This window comes from Notolepis coatsorum (assembly GCF_963971535.1).
Source record: "Notolepis coatsorum genome assembly, chromosome: 4".
Classification (NCBI taxonomy): Eukaryota; Metazoa; Chordata; class Actinopteri; order Aulopiformes; family Paralepididae; genus Notolepis; species Notolepis coatsorum.
Window position 1 is genome coordinate 91,347,046 of NC_140168.1, and position 20,004 is coordinate 91,367,049.

The 20,004-nt window shown below is 43.7% G+C and overlaps 1 protein-coding gene across 1 annotated transcript in view; it reads left to right on the forward strand.

Annotated features, from left to right (window-relative positions):
* The window catches only part of tert (telomerase reverse transcriptase), a 155,036-nt gene that overhangs the window by 89,651 nt on the left and 45,381 nt on the right, over window positions 1-20,004 (forward strand). Inside the window, exon 12 of the mRNA XM_084312955.1 lies at window positions 17,173-17,352. Coding sequence (XP_084169081.1) covers window positions 17,173-17,352 — 180 coding nt within the window. The remainder of the gene's footprint in view (window positions 1-17,172; window positions 17,353-20,004) is intronic.

Genomic DNA, 20,004 nt, shown 5'->3' on the forward strand with positions numbered 1-20,004 from the left:
TTAACAGGTTAAGAGGTTAAAGGCTTTATTCATCCTACAGTCGTGTAATTAATCGCTGTCTGACTTGGACAGCATGTCTGTTGGGCAAGATGAGCAGTGGAATGTTTATGCTACAAACAGACGCAGAATCAGCTGCTTGTATTTGCATTACAAAGTAGGAGCATTTTGACCGTCTGCCCATCACCTCCATCAAGCGTGTAGAATAGGAATAAATTATTGGCAGGGTCTCTCTAAAAAGATTAAAGAACACAAATTATGGGCGCCAGGGTGGCACACCACGTAGCTGCACTGCAGTGCAACGCGGACGTCCCGGGTTCGACTCCTGGACCCGGCGACCTTTGCCGCATGTCTTTCCCCCATGTCTTCTCCCAACCTTCCTCTCTGTCGGGCCTGTCCGAAATAGAGCAGTAAAATGCCAATTATTATTATTTTTTTTTAAGAACACAAATGATCTCGCTCTCATTTGGCAGCATGTGCCGCTTAATTATGATACGTGGAAACAAAATCTGACCATTGACGTGCAAATATCATCTGAGTTTAAGGGTTTTGGACCGAGGTCCTAACCAGAATTACCGATTTTACACTAACACTGGCATGTCGCAACCCTTTCATATCTACCATAGAATTTGTGAGTAAGACGAGCGATAAGTTTATAACAAATTCCATATAAATCGATAGTTTTTTTATTTATTTTTTATATCTACTTTTTCTCCCCATTTTTCTATTTTTCTCCCTTCCCCAATTTCGTATTGTCCAATTCTACCCTCCCCTGTCTAGAACGCTGTTGGCCATGCCTCCCACAAGCCGGCTGCAATGTGGACGAAGCCTTGCATCACGTGTCCCCTCCGGTACTCGAGGAGGCAGCCGTCGCATCTTTTCACCTGCACAGCGCGATCTCTCAGCGGCGAGGGTCTGCGTGGGAGGGACACACGCCGCCCCCGTCGCTTCCTGATTCTACTGCGCAGGCGCACCAACCGACCTGTAGGAGTTGCTGTCCACAACGTCCGATCCCCACCCACCAGCTTCCCACCCCCTAATACTGCCAATTGTATTAGTATGAACGACCAGCCAAGCTGGTAGCAACGCCGAGAGCTGGGCTCGAACCCAGCATCTCCTGCGTTGGTGGCGAGTGTCTTGCCCACTGCGCCACCTAGCCGCCCTAAATCGATAGTTTATTAACACATCTTGCGCCAAAGACGAGTTCTCGTTATTGCCCGCCAATCGTTGAGCGCCAACAACGAGTTAACTCGTTTTTATGATCGTTATTAACTTTATTCGCTATTGGCATTCATAATTCATCCAGGAAGGCTCCGGGAGCCAGCTGGACCCTGTCTGATATTGCAACGCCTCAATACCGCCGCCTGGTGGATTTCGGGCGGGTTGCACTCCATTCTAAACCGGAAGTGGCGCTCTGTGCATCAGGGAAAAAGCTCCGGCAGAGATATCTTGTAACATGGATCAAGATACACACTCGAGTGCATGGGATCGCTTTCGAGACGCAAGAATCAATATGCTTTCGGCATTTATTGCGTCATACAAACGGAAAATGGATCTAGCAGATCGACATCAAATAATTGGAATATTTTTCCTCCAGTCTCATTGGGCACAGGTAAGAGGAATCTAACGTTATTTCCAGCTCGATTGTCCATTTATTTCATTGCAATCTATCCGATCAAGGTATGGCGTCGTACTAAAGAAAGCCGTTAGTGACAATCAAGGAATCATTACGACCCCCCCCCCCCTTTCCTTCACGCATGATGGAGCATAATGTATAGCGATCATATGCATTTGAATTTTTTAATATAGCGTGTATAGGAACGAATCGCTAATCGATTATGTGTAATACGCGTCGGGGCCTATAACACGCGTTCTAGAAATTACTGCTATACACTCCAAAAACATACTTATATTCACGACGGTACTAACACGACAATGTATGAATGGAAGAATATAACGTTCCCACATCCGGAACTATAGATACCCGATGTTGAATGGGCCATAGTAATGTCGATATAGCTATAATATTTAAAAAGTTATAGCCCTGCAAAGAAGGTGAACCACTCCATAGGGTTACAGCACTGGCAGAGAGTGGTATAAAATGGGCATACTGCATGGCGCAGAATATGTTAACAGAGGAGCGCCCCTCATTCATTTGTCTGTTACTCAAGAGGCAGTGTTCTGAAAAAAACTTTCAGTAGTGCTGAATTTCTCAGTTCTGCGCTTGAAATAATAAATCTAAATGGCCAATCTTACGAATTTCGTTTGCTCATGAAATACTTAACATGTTAGTTGTGATTATAACAGATATTACACAGACAGTACATGATGACAATACATTTTAATCTAATGTAATCTAATTATCTGTGCCCTCCCATTTCAGACTGCGATGTGCACGGGATGACTCTGCACTGCGGATTAAAACTCATAATAACACAAACCGGCTATAAATGGTTATTGAGCTTGAGCCCCTCTAGTACGCAGCGCGAAGCAGTTTTCTCACGTTGCATATTAGAATAAAGTATTTGAGCACTATCTAAAGTCTGGCAACACCTTGGCAGTCAGGTAGGTGTGAACAAACCATTGTTCGTGATTCTGCCTATAGCCAGGTTTCTGGATTTTCACTTGTATTGACATCATCTCTCTCTCTCTCTCGTCATGTGTATTGTACAGACATCCTCTGAACTAAATAATTATAATAATACTGTAATAAATACGACGAAATATGGCATTCAACCGATATATAATAACAGTGTGACACCGACAGACTGCGATGTGCACGGCCTGACAAATAAATAATAATAATGACAATTCTCTTATAATTATAATAATAAATATGACTATATATGTTTGTATTGATGTGCGTCTGTGTTTTGAACGCCTTCATTTGTAAGAAATCATTGGTGATTGCCAGTGATTCTACAGGAAGCTATTAAATATTTTGAGACTTTGCGCCTCCTGGTGGCATATAACAGAACAGCAATCAACCTCAAAATGAATCCCGTCAGCACGGCGGTAGTCCTAAACACTACATCATTATCAGTGATGCTACTCACACACACAAGCAATGTGCGGTTGTTAAACCAATGACTAATTGCTGATATTTACTATAGTATGACACTAATATTGTTGACTCGTGATACCAGCACACACTCCAAGTTACCTGGAGATTTGATTGGCATCTGCATCTCATCCAATCAGACTGGTTCTTTGGGTCATGTGACTGTGAAGAGGAGGGACTCGCCCCTTGTGAATCGTCATGGCGATGAGGGTGTATCTGAGAGGGCAGGATGTCCCACTGACACACAAACAGACAAGAGTACACACACAGGGCATTTAGTCCTACACCATTCTAGGATTGATTTTCTTTTGCATTTAGCATTTTTAGATTATATATATTAGTATATATATATATTGTAAGTTGTAACTAGATTTATTATAGGGCTAATATAACATGTACATAACTAGGGCTGTCTTAAATACTTCGAAGCTTCGTTCGATGGCACAAGCTTCAAACATAAAAAAAAAATCGAAGTAAAAAAAAAAAAAAAAAATCAATTTTTTTTTTACTTCGATTTGTGTGTGTGTGTGTGTGTGTGTGTGTGTGTGTGTGTGTGTGTGTGTGTGTGTGTGTGTGTGTGTGTGTGTGTGTGAGAACTACCCATCCCAGTTAGGACAGCCGAATCCCGTCCAATCTTTCGCCGTCGACTAAAGCCTCACTTCTTCAACCATTATCTGAAATGATTAAAAAAAAAAAAAAAAAAAAGAAAAAAAAAAAAAATCTAACCGTGACTAACCTTACTGTCATGCACTTTTCCTAATAAACTAACCTACACTGTAACACGCAACACTTTGATAAACATTGTTACTCAGCTGATAGAGTTGTACCCTTCTTGCTGTCTTGTCGTACAGAACTTGTAAGTCGCTTTGGATAAAAGCGTCAGCTAAATGACTAAATGTAAATGTGTGTGTGTGTGTGTGTGTGTGTGTGTGTGTGTGTGTGTGTGTGTGTGTGTGTGTGTGTGTGTGTGTGTGTGTGTGTGTGTGTGTGTGTGTGTGTGTGTGTGTGTGTGTGTGTGTGTGTGTGTGCGCGCGCATGGGGCCATTGGGTGGGGCCGGGGGACAAATACACTGGAGGAAAGTAACCCAGCTCAGCACTGCCCAAATTATATCATCACTATTGCCTGTTTGAAGGATATCATCCTCAAATACATATACACCTACATGCCTTGTAGAATTCCACACATAAGAAAGAAAGATACTGGGATGAATAAACAAAATAGGAAATAAAATTTAGATAAGGTGCTACTGAGATGTTTTGGTGAGTTCTTTGTTTTTTTGTGGAAGTTGCCCTTCTTAAAAATTCATGAACATTCACTGATAATTGGTCTGTAGTGGAGTCTACAAGGTCTACATTGCCGGACCATGTAGAATACGGACCTTGTAGACTGACATAATTCTGTGCATAGTTTAGTCTACACAGGCCATATTTCAAATAATCAAAATCTTACTTCATTCATCTTAAACATTCTTGATTTGGGGGATTGGTAGTTCCCATGAAATCTGAAGTTGTTCAAACGACAACAGCGATCCACCTTGAATTAAATCACACAGCTGAGTGAAACCTTGTTGGCTCAGTCACGAAAGGGGCTACTTAATTAATTAATCCAACCCACTTTATTTATAGAGCACATTTAAAAACAACAACGTTTATGAAAGTGCTGTACAAGTCCCACAACATAAGATAAAAAAAAAAAAAAAAAAAAAAAAAAAATTATTTTTTTTCGGAGCTTCGAATTAAAATCGAAGCTCGGCCCCGAAGCTTCGATTGCCAAAAAAAGCTTCGGTCAGCCCTAGTACATACCACCCTCGTCTTGCACCTTGACTTTTTTACACTGCCTACTTGCCCATATAATTATATTGTTATATTGTTTACACTGCCTATTTTTATTTATTTATTACTTCTCCACTGTACTATAATTCTATGACCTGTATCATGTCTTCTACTACCTGTACCTCACCTCCCCCTCCCCCATGCTGCTATGATGCCTGAACTTCCCCATCAAGGGCATCAAAAAATTATTCACCTTATTTGGATGTAAATACCCTCAAATTAAAGAAGGAAGTCTGTACTTAAAGCACACCTTGTTTAATTTCAAGTCCATTGTGATGGTGTACAGAGCCAAAATTGTGGAAATTGTGTGTGTACTGTATTATATGTACAGAGCATTATATACTGTATTATATTTGTTATGCTACTTTAACATAATTTGTATGCTGCTATTCTATGCTACTTCCATTGCTTTGTTTTATTCTATTACATTGCTGCTCTAAGGTTGAGGAGCCAAGACCAAAACATTTCACTGTAATTGTACATAAATGTGATAAAGATCTGAACTTGCTAGGAATGGAACAGACATCATCATCATCATCTGCTGACTCTGTGTGTGTGTGTGAGAGAGAGAGAGAGAGAGAGAGAGAGACAGATCTCCACCCGGGGAGCTGACCGTGCATCAGATGATCAGCAAGATCTTCTCATTCGTGGTCCAGGACAAAACCACTGGATTATAACACTAATAATGGAATACAAATCTTTTACCATTTCAAGCTGGAATATACAAGGTCTGAGGTCAACTGCCCTTGGAACAAAGAGCAGAAACCCAGACTTTACCACAGAAATGTCAAACACAGACATCATGGTCCTACAAGAGACATGGCACAGAGGAAACAGTCCTACTGGCTGTCCTGCAAACGACAGAGAGCTACTGGTACCATCCACCAAGCTAACAGGGGTCAAACAGGGGAGAGACTCTGGAGGCATGCTAATATGGTACAAATCAGAACTAACCCACTCCATAAAGCTAATCAAAACCGGAGTTTTTTTCATCTGGTTAAAAATAAATAAGGAACTTACATCAACCGAGAAAGATATCTACCTGTGTGCCACCTACATCCCCCCAATTGAATCCCCATACTACAAGGAAGACATGTTCCTAATCCTACAAGACGAAATCAACCAGTTCCAGGCTTACGGGCACATTATAGTCTGTGGGGACCTCAATGCCAGGACAGGACGAGAACCTGACACTCTCAGCACACAGGGAGACAAACACCTACCAGGAGGTGGGAACATCCCCTCCCAAATATGCCCCCCCCCCAGAAATAACTATGACCAAACAACAAATAAACATGGGTCACAACTTATACAGCTCTGTCGCTCGCTGGGACTGTACATAGTTAACGGTAGGCTCCGAGGGGACACTTATGGTAGGTACACATATAGCTCATCTCTGGGTAACAGTACAGTAGACTATTTTATCACTATTTTATATCCTAACCCAACCCCCTCCAATGTACAGTCATTTACCTAGTATGGTTTTGTCAATAGTTCAATGTACAATTGTGTTTGTTTGTACAGTGTCTCCTCCCCCCCCCCCCTCAATGTACAGTGTTACTTGTTTATACAGTGTGCCCCCCGCCCCCCCCCCCCCGCTCCCCCCCCCCCCCAACCACCTCCAATGTAAATTACCCAGTATGGTTGTCAATATCCCAATGTACCCAACCCCCCCCACCCAACCTCCTCCAATGTACAGTTTCTACGTCAAATGTATATACTCCCTTTTCTTGACTCCTTCTGTATCACAAACAGTACTGTATTTGCAAATCTGGTATGTCATAAATGTATAGATGTAGCAGTACTGACTATCTGTATGTCATGTATGTCATATATGTCTATATGAATTGAAAATGGGGGACCCTGATGGAAACAAGACGAACGTCTTTCTCAGGTCTGCATCCCCTTAACAATTGTATGTATTGAGCCGTACTGTATTGTACCCATTCTGCAATCTGTTAAATAAAGTTTTCATTCATTCATTCATTCACCTCAGCCTAGAGTCTCTCAGAGCGTTCACAGTCAGCCAGCAAACACCCCTGTCAGACCACACCAAAACCACTATCTACCTGAATAGATCAACACCCAACCAGGAAATACCAAAACCAAACAAACTACACACTATTAAAAAACACTACAAATGGAAAGAAAGTAGTATGGAAGCATTCCAATCCGCTATCAAGCTACAAAAAGTCCAATCCAAACTAGACCAATTCCTAGAAAAAAACTTCCAACACAACAGCAAAAGTGTAAACGGGGCGGTAGAAAACATCAATAACATATTTGACCTTACAGCTTCCTTATCCAACCTAAAGGCCTCAAATAGGAAAGCGAGGAAAAATAGAAATAAAAATATGCATGACAAATGGTATGATAATGATTGTAAAAATCTCAGGAAGATATTAAGGAACCTATCAAACCAAAAACACAGAGACCCAGACAACCAGAACACACGTCTCCAATACAGTGAAACACTGAAACAATACAAAAACACAGTCAGAAAAAAAAGAGACCAACATGTTAGAAACCAGCTACAAGATATAGAGGAATCTATAAAAGCAAACAACTTCTGGGAAAACTGGAACAAAATAAACAAACAACACCACGAGGAGCTACCCATCCAAAATGGAGATGTATGGGTAAACCACTTCTCCAATCTCTTTAGCCCAATACAAAAAAATGAACAGCAAAAACACATACAAGACAAACTACAAAGCCTGGAGTCAACCATAAAAGACTACCAGAACCCGCTAGACTCCCCAATTACACTACAAGAACTACAGGACAAAATAAAATCACTTAAAATCAAGAAGGCCTGCGGAGCGGATGGTATCCTAAATGAAATGATCATATTCACAGACTCCAAATTCCAATTGGCTATACTAAAACTCCTTAACATTGTCCTTAGCTCCGGGATCTTCCCCAATATCTGGAACCAAGGACTCATAACACCGCTCCACAAAAAGGGAGACAAATATGACCCAAACAATTACCGTGGGATCTGTGTCAACAGCAACCTTGGAAAAATCCTCTGTATGATCATTAACCACAGACTCACACATTTCCTCACAAACAACAATACCTTGAGCAAATCACAGATTGGCTTCCTACCAAATCACCGTACAACAGACCACATTCTCACCCTCAGCACCCTAATCGACAACCAAATAAATAAAAATAAAAGCAAAGTATACTCCTGTTTCGTTGACTTCCAAAAAGCATTTGACTCAATTTGGCACGAGGGTCTGCTGTACAAACTGTTAGATAGTGGCATTGGAGGGAAGACCTACGACCTCATAAAGTCAATGTACACCAACAACACATGTGCTGTGAGGATTGAGGGAAAACACACAGACTTCTTCCCTCAATGCCGGGGGGTTAGACAGGGGTGCAGTTTGAGTCCAACCCTCTTCAACATATACATAAATGAACTGGCAAAAACATTGGAACAAACTGCAGCACCTGGCATCCCCCTAGCAAACACAGAAGTCAAATGCCTACTGTTTGCAGATGACCTGGTGCTGCTGTCCCCAACAAAAGAAGGGCTACAGCAGCACCTTGACCTTCTGCACAAATTCTCCCAGACATGGGCACTGACAGTAAACCTAAACAAAACTAAAATTATGATATTCCAAAAAAGGCCCAGCCTACAACAACAAAAACACAAATTCCTCCTAGACACAATTTCCCTAGAACACACAAAAAACTACACATATCTCGGCCTAAACATCAGTGCTACAGGGAACTTCAATCAAGCTGTGAACGACCTGAGAGACAAAGCAAGAAGGGCTTTTTATGCCATAAAAAGGAACATCATATTAGACATTCCAGTCAAAATCTGGCTCAAAATATTAGACTCCGTCATAGAACCAATTTCCCTATATGGTTGTGAAGTCTGGGGCCCACTTGCAAACCAAGACTTCACCAAATGGGACAAACACCCAATTGAGACTCTGCATGCAGAATTTTGCAAATCCATTCTCCGCACCCAACGGAAAACGCCAAATAATGCATGCAGAGCAGAACTAGGAAGATACCCACTAATCATAAAAATTCAAAAAAGAGCATTCAAATTCCACAACCACCTAAAAGAAAGCGACCCAGACACACTCCACAACATAGCCCTCACCCACAGAGAGACCCTCGATAGATGCCCACTCAGCCAGATGGTTCTGGGACTCTGCTCACAAACACAAGCAGAACCACCAGACAGTAACCACACTGGACTAAATCAAATTATAAGAAAACAAAAAGAAAACTATCTGACACATTGGAAAGAAACAACCCAAAACCAGAGCAAATTGAAATGCTATTTGGCCCTAAACAGAGAGTACACAATGGCAGAATACCTGAGCACCGTGACTGACCCAAAACTAAGAAGATCCTTGACTAGGTACAGACTCAGCGAGCACAGCCTAGCCATTGAGAAAGGCCGCCATAGGCAGACCTGGCTCCCAAGAGAAGACAGACTATGCACCCACTGCACACAAGATGAGGTGGAAACCGAGCTCCACTTCTTAACAACTTGCCCACTATACCAAGACATCAGAGACATATACTTCCCACAAATTGCAAACACCCAAAGAGACTTTGAAAACATGGACAATAACTCAAAACTCCCATACCTACTGGGAGAAATACAAGAATGTGCAAACACAGCAGCAAGATTTGTGAGCTGCTGTGACAAGAAAAGGACATCCAGCGGAATGCAACCACCATAAAGACTGTACTAGAAATTCCGCCTGTAATGTACTGATTTATTTTGTTTTCTCTGTTTGATTGTTTTGTTTTGTTTGGCAATGTAAACGTATGTTTCCCATGTCAATAAAGCCCATTTGAATTGGAGAGAGAGAGAGAGAGAGAGAGAGAGAGAGAGAGAGAGAGAGAGAGAGAGAGAGAGAGAGAGAGAGAGAGAGAGAGAGAGAGAGAGAGAGAGAGAGAGAGAGAGAGAGAGAGAGAATGGAGACACACGGAGATGGAAATTGAATGATATACAGAAATGAATAACCAATAAATATGAAGTTATGTTTAAACTTCTGTTGTCAAGCTAACCCACCCCCTTTCCTCACGAATGGAACTAGTCTTGTGGAGTCCGCTTTGACCGTTTTCCAAGGTTAGCAGAGATCGCTAGTTAGCTTAGCATAATCCTAATGGATACCTTGGTTAGCAGCTACCGTTAGCTCATTGCTCGTGTCAATTAAATTGCATGTTATTAAAGGTCCGCGCTGGTCTGTCTAATGAAATTACAACCGCAACATTATATTGCACTGTACAGCCCTGGTTGTAGGCTAATGTTTTACTACAATTTGTATGGATTAATTTAGGAGTGAAATGCGAATGAAGGGTTGAAATCACCACTCGCAAGCTTGCCCCCAGATATTATTTTAAACTCGCACGGACCAAATTAGGGGGCAATTTGCGATCATATCATCGCACTGTACAGCCCTGCCCCGGTAGGGCGGGCCATACTTTTTTTTTTTTTGGAAAATCAATCGAGTGGGGTGTCTAAAATATGTGTTTTTTTGTGGGGAATTCAAATATGGGATTATTTTTCTAATCGGATATCTCCTACCTACATTGTTTTGGATTTCAAAATGGCAGATTTGACCATTTTTCACCCCTTGGCCATACATGGATGCCAACATGAATCTAAGGAAATCCTAACATGCAAGGTGTCTAAATGATGTGTTTCTTAATGGGGAATTCAAATATGAGTTCATTTTTGGGATAGGATAACTCTAACCTACATCATTTTGGATTTCAAAATGGCCGATTTTACCATTTTTCACCCCTTGGCCATACATGGATGCCAACATGAATCTGAAGGAAATCCTAACATGCAAGGTGTCTAAATGATGTGTTTCTTAATGGGGAATTTATTAACAAGTGAACTGTATATAACTGGATACAACTCCAAAGATCAATAATAATAATACTAACAATAATAAATTGTATTTGTAATGCACACAAACACCTAAGTGCTAAATCTCGATCTCCTGTCTTCTTGAACTTTGCCAGGTTCCAATATCTTGATTGGACTCATTCTTGGATGGCAAGATCTCCTACTGTACTGCTTTAGCCACCAGCCTACAAACACAAACTTAAAGTCAACGTCAGCCATAAATAGGTGAGCTCTTTCCAGAACTACTCAGCAGAAACCTCTGTAACCATTTTAACAAACGTCTCAATGTATTGAGAAAATCCATGGGACTTCATCAATCCTCTATCTTCTTAAATTTGATCAGGTTGCACAAGTCCTGCTTGGATTCATTCTTGGACATCAGCCTCCTGCTGGTCTCCTGAGCCCTGATCCCTCCATCCCTTTTTTCTTGTGAAAAGTACTTAGCAGAGGCCTCAGTCACCATTTTAACAACCCTCTCGATGCTTTGTGTGTGGCAAGGCCAGTCGAGAACCTCCATGGGGGTGTTGATTAAGTTCTTCACCTCGGAAGTGCTTAGGGAGCAGGTGAGAGGTGGCTCTGACAAATCTTCTGACCAGCTGATTAAGCCACCAATGCTGGAAGCGTCACTATTGATGTGAGGTGTTCTTCTGATCCTGACACAGGAGTCTCCCAGCTGAGTGTCTGGATCCCCCTCTCCCCTGATGGCCAGGATTCTCTCCACCCCCTCAATTCTCTCTTTTTGATCCTCAGAGCACAGCAGTGTTTGGAGGATGGCTTCACTGTGGGCATACCAAGCAGATCTTCTCACAGTTGGCATCACAACATCCAGCACCTCCTTCCTCTGAGACTTGAGGCAGTCCAGCTGAAACAGGATGTGCCTAGGCCCTTCGATTCAGGAGTGCTTGACCTTCATGTTGAACCAACATGGATAATACACTCCAATGATGAATTCCACAATGCATTGTAGATTATTCAGGTTCTTTCTTTTAAGTTGATACTTTGACACCCAGAGCCTGAGGAGTCTGTTTGCTGTGGTGAGCCAGCGGCTGTGGTTTACCTGTCCAATCTCCAGCAGAGCCAGCCTTGCAGAAAGCACTCCATCCCTGATTGCACAGACCAGCTTATAGCCATAGTGTTGATCAGTTGAGAGATCTTGAATGATCTTCTCAGGCAGCTTGATCAGCGGAGGGCCAAGAAAGATCCTGGTGAAGTTAGGATTGATCTCCAAGTCTGTAACAGAATCAAGGAGCTGTCCTATTGGCTGAGACAATTTGTTGTCAGACAGAGTAGCCCCATCAACTTCAACAATGAGACGGCGCAGTGGAAGTTCACCAGTGTGCAGGTTGCACACCAACCAGACCAGCTTTCTCCCCAGGTGCAGCTCCAGCATTACACCTGCCTTCACTCCAGTGTTGACATTGGTCGAGTCTCCTCCAATGGCCCACAAGGTCTTATCAGAACCTCTCTCTTTCAGCCAGGCAAACAGGACCTTAGCAATCTTCTCTGCATGGGACTCCTCTTTAGTTGCTTTCTCTGGTGTAAAGTGGAACAGATAGTTGCTGCCAGGCTCACTAGCAACACTATAGTGTTCTTCCTTGATATTTGCAGGAAAAGATTGGTCACTGCCCTCAGCTTCCATCATCACATTGGTCATGTCAATCCGCCCATCAAAGAGGATACAGGAGATCCCCCCCCTCCTCCCTGCACTTCTCCTCAAACTCTTCCCCCAGCTCTTGCATCAACTTTTCTTGTGCTTTCTTAACCTTGTTCTTATCAATCACTTTACTTGTGTCATCTTCTAAGATGAGTCCTGCATGAATCAGAGCTGCAGTTGCTATAGCTGCAGGTGGCCTTAGACCTATGCCATACCTTACACTAGCAAGGGCGATGTTTGGAATCTCATCATCATTTTTCCGTAGCTTTGCTGAAGCTGCAGGGTCAGTTTCAGGAATGAGCTCAACTTCAGGGACTGTAAGGAAGCTCTCAACATCCTTCCTGGCAACCTTGTCTGCTGCTGCAAAGCTTTCTTCTTTGCCCCTTCTCCTTTTCTCTGCCTTCTTTTCCATCCCCTGCCTTTCCAATGTTTTAAGAAGATAGAGGATTGATGGAGCCCCATGGATTTTCTCAATACATTGAGACGTTTGTTAAAATGGTTACAGAGGTTTCTGCTGAGTAGTTCTGGAAAGAGCTCACCTATTTATGGCTGACGTTGACTTTAAGTTTGTGTTTGTAGGTTGGTGGCTAAAGCAGTACAGTAGGAGATCTTGCCATCCAAGAATGAGTCCAATCAAGATATTGGAACCTGGCAAAGTTCAAGAAGTCAGGAGATCGAGATTTAGCACTTAGGTGTTTGTGTGCATTACAAATACAATTTATTATAGTTAGTATTATTATTATTGATATTTGGAGTTGTATCCAGTTATATACAGTTCACTTGTTAATACATTTGATGGCTTTGTCATTATAAATGATTTCCCATATATTTTTTATCTTTGCAATTTTGTAATACAATACCAATGGGTTCAAATGGTAAAATCAGCCATTTTGAAATCCAAAATTATGCAGGTTATATTTATCCTATCCCAAAAATGACCTCATATTTGAATTCCCCATTAAGAAACACATCATTTAGACACCTTGCATGTTAGGATTTCCTTCAGATTCATGTTGGTATCCATGTATGGCCAAGGGGTGAAAAATGGTAAAATCGGCCATTTTGAAATCCAAAATGATGTAGGTTAGAGTTATCCTATCCCAAAAATGAACTCATATTTGAATTCCCCATTAAGAAACACATCATTTAGACACCTTGCATGTTAGGATTTCCTTCAGAATCATGTTGGCATCCATGTATGGCCAAGGGGTGAAAAATGGTCAAATCGGCCATTTTGAAATCCAAAACAATGTAGGTAGGAGTTATCCGATTAGAAAAATAATCCCATATTTGAATTCCCCACAGAAAAACACATATTTTAGACACCCCACTCGATTGATTTTCCAAAAAAAAAAAAGTATGGCCCGCCCTACTGCCCCGGGGACGGGGGGAGTGTTCTCACTCAGACGGACACACCCCTCTTGGGTGCGAAGCGGCGCTGATTCGTACTATCCCCCGCTGAACCTGGGACGCTTGAAATAGGTGGTCTCGGGTGCGGGCCAGTGGGAGCGGGGGGCGTGACACACATAACGTCGTTACTGTAATGCTTTTCATGCTTGCTTGAATTTTGGGCAGATAAAAGCACACAGCAATAACTGGACAATACCCACAAAAACTATATTTATGGGCAATTTGAGAGTTCAGACCTCAACCAAAAACAAGCATGTGGAGCCTCACAGCTCAGTGGATGAAAACATGAAGCCGTTACAAAGCACAGCACTTCCCTGGCTCGCATTAGGCCTGGCAATTTTGTTTGCCATGCTATGTCTATACATTGGTTTCTTGTTCGAATGCATTTATTTCTATTAGACCAGTGGTGCCCAACCAGTCGGCCGTGGTCGACCAGTAGATCAATGACATGCAATATAATTGCCACGAGCGATGGGATAATGTTAGCTGCTGAACAGGCTAAGCTAACTAGTGTTAGCCGTTAGCTTAGCGTTTGCCACAATGCTATACTATTATACTGGCATATTCCATTCACGTTAGCATGTAAGCTAACAAAATCAGCGCCTATGAGACTAAACTCCGCTTTTGGTGTTCAATTGTGTTGATGTTAGTTTTGTTTCATCAACAAATGAGAGTCAGAACACACAGTGAATGTATCCGTTTTGTTTATTGCACGTTCTTTGCTGAAAAATAAGTGCTACAGTGGCTATTCTAGACTAGTACTAGGCTAAGCTAACTAGCGTTAGCCGTTAGCTTAGCGTTAGCCCTGGGAAACACTCAAAAGCGAACTCTACAACACCATCCATTCGTGAGAAAAGGGGGTGGGTTATATTGACAAGGCTTGACAACAGAGGTTCAAATATAACTTCATATTTATTGGTTATTTGTTTATTTTATATCAGCATCCAGTCTCCACCGTGTGTTAAACTCTTCCTGTTTACATTTTCGAGCGTGACATCATCGCCTATGGCAAGCTTACAAGCTCAAAACGCAAACCGTAAACAAAACCCAGAGCGCACCAAGACTGAGTGTGTACACAAACTAGAGGGGGGAGAGGGGGGGGGGGGAGTTTGCATCAGATCTCGGAACGGACCAGAATGGAATGGAACGGAACCGAATGGGTGAGTGAGAATGGCCCCTTAGTCCACTAGGGCTGTTACCTTCGTCCACTAGGACTGTCCTCTCTTAGTCCACTAGGACTGTCCTCTCTTAGTCCACTAGGACTGTCCTCTCTTAGTCCACTAGGACTGTCCTCTCTTAGTCCACTAGGACTATTCTCTCTTAGTCCACTAGGACTGTCCTCTCTTAGTCCACTAGGACTGTCCTCTCTTAGTCCACTAGGACTGTTCTCTCGTAGTCCACTAGGACTGTCCTCCCTTAGTCCACTAGGACTGTCCTCTCTTAGTCCACTAGGACTGTTCTCTCTTAGTCCACTAGGACTGTTCTCTCTTAGTCCACGAGGACTCTTCTCTCTTAGTCCACTAGGACTGTTCTCTCTTAGTCCACTAGGACTGTTCTCTCTTAGTCCACTAGGACTGTTCTCTCTTAGTCCACTAGGACTGTTCTCTCTTAGTCCACTAGGACTGTTCTCTCTTAGTCCACTAGGACTGTTCTCTCTTAGTCCACTAGGACTGTTCTCTCTTAGTCCACTAGGACTGTCCTCTCTTAGTCCACTAGGACTGTTCTCTCTTAGTCCACTAGGACTGTCCTCTCTTAGTCCACTAGGACTGTCCTCTCTTAGTCCACTAGGACTGTCCTCTCTTAGTCCACTAGGACTGTCCTCTCTTAGTCCACTAGGACTGTTCTCTCTTAGTCCACTAGGACTGTTCTCTCTTAGTCCACTAGGACTGTCCTCTCTTAGTCCACTAGGACTGTCCTCTCTTAGTCCACTAGGACTGTTCTCTCTTAGTCCACTAGGACTGTTCTCTCTTAGTCCACTAGGACTGTTCTCTCTTAGTCCACTAGGACTGTTCTCTCTTAGTCCACTAGGACTGTTCTCTCTTAGTCCACTAGGACTGTCCTCTCTTAGTCCACTAGGACTGTTCTCTCTTAGTCCACTAGGACTGTTCTCTCTTAGTCCACTAGGACTGTCCTCTCTTTGTCCACTAGGACTGTTCTCTCTTAGTCCACTAGGACTGTCCTCTCTTTGTCCACTAGGACTGTTCTCTCTTAGTCCACTATGACTGTTCTCTTTTAGTCCACTAGGACTGTTATTTTAGTCCACTAGGACTGTTCTCTCTTAGTCCACTAGGACTGTTCTCTCTTAGTCCACTAGGACTGTTCTCTCTTAGTCCACTAGGACTGTCCTCTCTTAGGTCGCTTTCACACAGGGGCTGTTTGGTCCGGACTTTCGGACCAGAATTCGATAGTCCGGTTTTTCGGGTCTGTGTGAATGCGCGTCGAACTCGGTTCGCGGACCAAACAGTCGAACTCTGGTCCGCCTGAAAACGTCGGTCTCGGTTCGGCTTCATCGGACCAAACGCGAACCAAATATAGGAAGTGATTATTATTACCACTGCTCGCAGCACTCACTGCAAAACAAGCACACTGCATCTAATCTCTCTATCTATCTATCTATCTATATATCTGTGCATCTTGGGAAGAAGGAAGAAAAAACGCGGCTTATTATTATTACCGAGCGCGGCTTATTATATTATTAATAAAACAGCTACTTGTGGGCACTCATAAAAACACCGTGGTCTACAAGTTGTTTAGCGAGAGGATGGTGGTAATGTGCTTCAATAGAACAATGGATCAATGCCATGTCAAAACTCGGCTCCGCTGATCTGGAGTGCTCCGCAGTCCACACACAGACGCGCGCACACACGGGATTGCAGCCACACACACATTTCCACTGTCCAATAGACAAGCGCCCTCTCTTAATCCACTAGGACTGTTCTCTCTTAATCCACTAGGACTGTTCTCTCTTAGTCCACTAGGACTGTTCTCTCTTAGTCCACTAGGACTGTCCTCTCTTAGTCCACTAGGACTGTCCTCTCTTAATCCACTAGGACTGCCCTCTCTTAGTCCACTAGGACTGTCCTCTCTTAGTCCACTAGGACTGTCCTCTCTTAGTCAGGCGGGGGAAAAAATTATGCACTGTACTGTAAATGCCGTATCACGTTCCTATGTGTTTTGTAAACATAATGGCGATTAAAGTAATCAATCTGAATCTGAATCTGAACGGTAATGAGGGTGTGTTGATGGCATTTACACACACTTGGTAGTATTGGTTTGATAATGCCCGCCTCCTCCCCCCCCCCCCTCCCCGCGTAGGGCCTTGTTTGGGGGAGTGCCTGAGTACGGCTTGTTGGTCAACCCCAAGAAGGTGGCGGTCAACTTCCCGCTGTCCGCACCCCATCCCGGCATCTGCCTGCTGCCGCCCAGCTGCCTGTTCCCCTGGTGCGGCCTGCTGCTGGACACACACACGCTGGACGTCCACAACGACTACTCCAGGTCAGGAGGTCAGGGCCACGTCCACGACGACTACTCCAGGTCAGGAGGTCAGGGCCACGTCCACAACGACTACTCCAGGTCAGGAGGTCAGGGCCACGTCCACGACGACTACTCCAGGTCAGGAGGTCAGGGCCACGTCCACAACGACTACTCCAGGTCAGGAGGTCAGGGCCACGTCCATGACGACTACTCCAGGTCAGGAGGTCAGGGCCACGTCCACAACGACTACTCCAGGTCAGGAGGTCAGGGCCACGTCCACAACGACTACTCCAGGTCAGGAGGTCAGGGCCACGTCCACAACGACTACTCCAGGTCAGGAGGTCAGGGCCACGTCCACGACGACTACTCCAGGTCAGGAGGTCAGGGCCACGTCCACGACGACTACTCCAGGTCAGGAGGTCAGGGCCACGTCCACAACGACTACTCCAGGTCAGGAGGTCAGGGCCACGTCCACGACGACTACTCCAGGTCAGGAGGTCAGGGCCACGTCCACAACGACTACTCCAGGTCAGGAGGTCAGGGCCACGTCCACGACGACTACTCCAGGTCAGGAGGTCAGGGCCACGTCCACAACGACTACTCCAGGTCAGGAGGTCAGGGCCACGTCCACAACGACTACTCCAGGTCAGGAGGTCAGGGCCACGTCCACAACGACTACTCCAGGTCAGGAGGTCAGGGCCACGTCCACAACGACTACTCCAGGTCAGGAGGTCAGGGCCACGTCCACAACGACTACTCCAGGTCAGGAGGTCAGGGCCACGTCCACAACGACTACTCCAGGTCAGGAGGTCAGGGCCACGTCCACAACGACTACTCCAGGTCAGGAGGTCAGGGCCAGGGGGGGGAAATATAGAGGGAAATAATCGATCAATTCAAAGGTGCTATATATATAGATAACCTTTATGTAGAGTAATCATTTAAAATAATAATACATCCACAGCGCTTTTAGAAAGGTGTGGAATAAAATAAAATAAAATTGCAAATTCTTTGAGTCAGTATCAACTATCAAGTGCTACACCTTTTAAGATTCAAGGGAACCTACACTTTATTTCTGGTGCAGTGTAAAGTCACCATCATAAATTACCTTTGTGTGAGCATATACTGTAATATTTGACATAAAGCAATGGCCAGTGAATTTTTTGTTTGTTGAATAACTCAACATGTAAAGTTCTATATTTAGGTGTTTTGAACCTCCATGTGCAAATACACCTTTTCCTCAGTGAGTGACAGCCATGTAGGATATTGTTCTGGCTGTTCTTTAGCAGACAATGTGATTTTCTTTTTGCGTTGCCTTCATATTTATACCAATATCTCCCTGCAACACACACACACACCCATCATATAGCTCTCCCCATTTTCTGTTGTGGGCTCCTATCTAGGCTGGTAAAGCTATGCCCCCTTTAGTGTGCAAACGGAAGTACAGGAAGTACTGGCTACAGGCTTTCCGGTTTCGACAAAACAATTATAGAAACGTGTGAAGTGCACAATATTTCCTCGTTTAAGCCACTGCAACGGCTTTGCCTGGAGAATTTACTACATGACCGGGACGTTCTAGCTTGTTTGCCGACAGGATTCGGGAAAAGTTTGGTCCGTTCGGAGGCAGCTTCCAGGGGAAGTACATACACCTGAAATTCTACCCCACAGACACTTTCGGCCGTAGTGCTTTACCAGTCTTTATCTCACTGAGATAAAACTGGGAACGAGGTTAGCTCCTATCAATGTCTCTCTCTGCATCGTATCCAAATAGCATAGTTACACACGTGAATCATCAACAGGTGATTTTCATTCAAGCTGCACAATCATTCAAGCTGCACTCTGGCTCAGAGTCCTTTTAATTTATATTATCTGGATCATCCTCGACATCCACAACAAGTTCCAATGCTTGTTGAACATTATACCTTTTTTCACGTCTTTTATTATAAAACCAGGCCGGGACAAGCTCCTCTCTCTATCCTCTGTTATGTGCGACTGAATGCGTGCCTGAATGGCGGCCCAATCTGCGAGAGCGCAGAGCTGGAGTATGGAGAAACTATAGGAATTTTCCATTGGTCCTCCAAGCTCATGTGACCCATTTCTAGCATTTCCATTGGCTATAGGCTAAAAGCTCAGTGAGAGATACATAGATAAGTCTGCATTCGGAAGACGGAAAAATACCAATCTAGATGTTTTTTTGTGTGTCAATTCTAAGCTGAAGTCTGCGCTCCGCCAAACAAGCTGTGGGTGACATAGAGAGATGCTTTCAATTTAAAGTGAAGCTTTATTTTTTGTTTGCTTTAGAGGATTAATTAATTAATTATTTAAAAATGTTTGGCAGGGGGCGCCCGAGTGGCGCACCACGTAACGCTGCCGTAGTGCAACGCGGCCGTCCCGGGTTCGACTCCCGGACCCGGTGACCTTTGCCGAATGTCTCTCCCCATCTCTCCTCCCATACTTCCTCTCTGAAACTGTCCAATGAAGCAATAAAAATGCAAAAAAAAAAAAATAATAAGTTGAATGTTGTTTACATGTTGTGTGCATGTGTGTACTTCGAAAAGTACTTTGCGGGGAAAAAAGCGAATCTACGAATTCCAATCTGGCTTCAGAACATCCCACTCCACTGACTCATAGAATAGAATAGAATAGAAATACTTTTATTATCCCGTGGGAAATTAG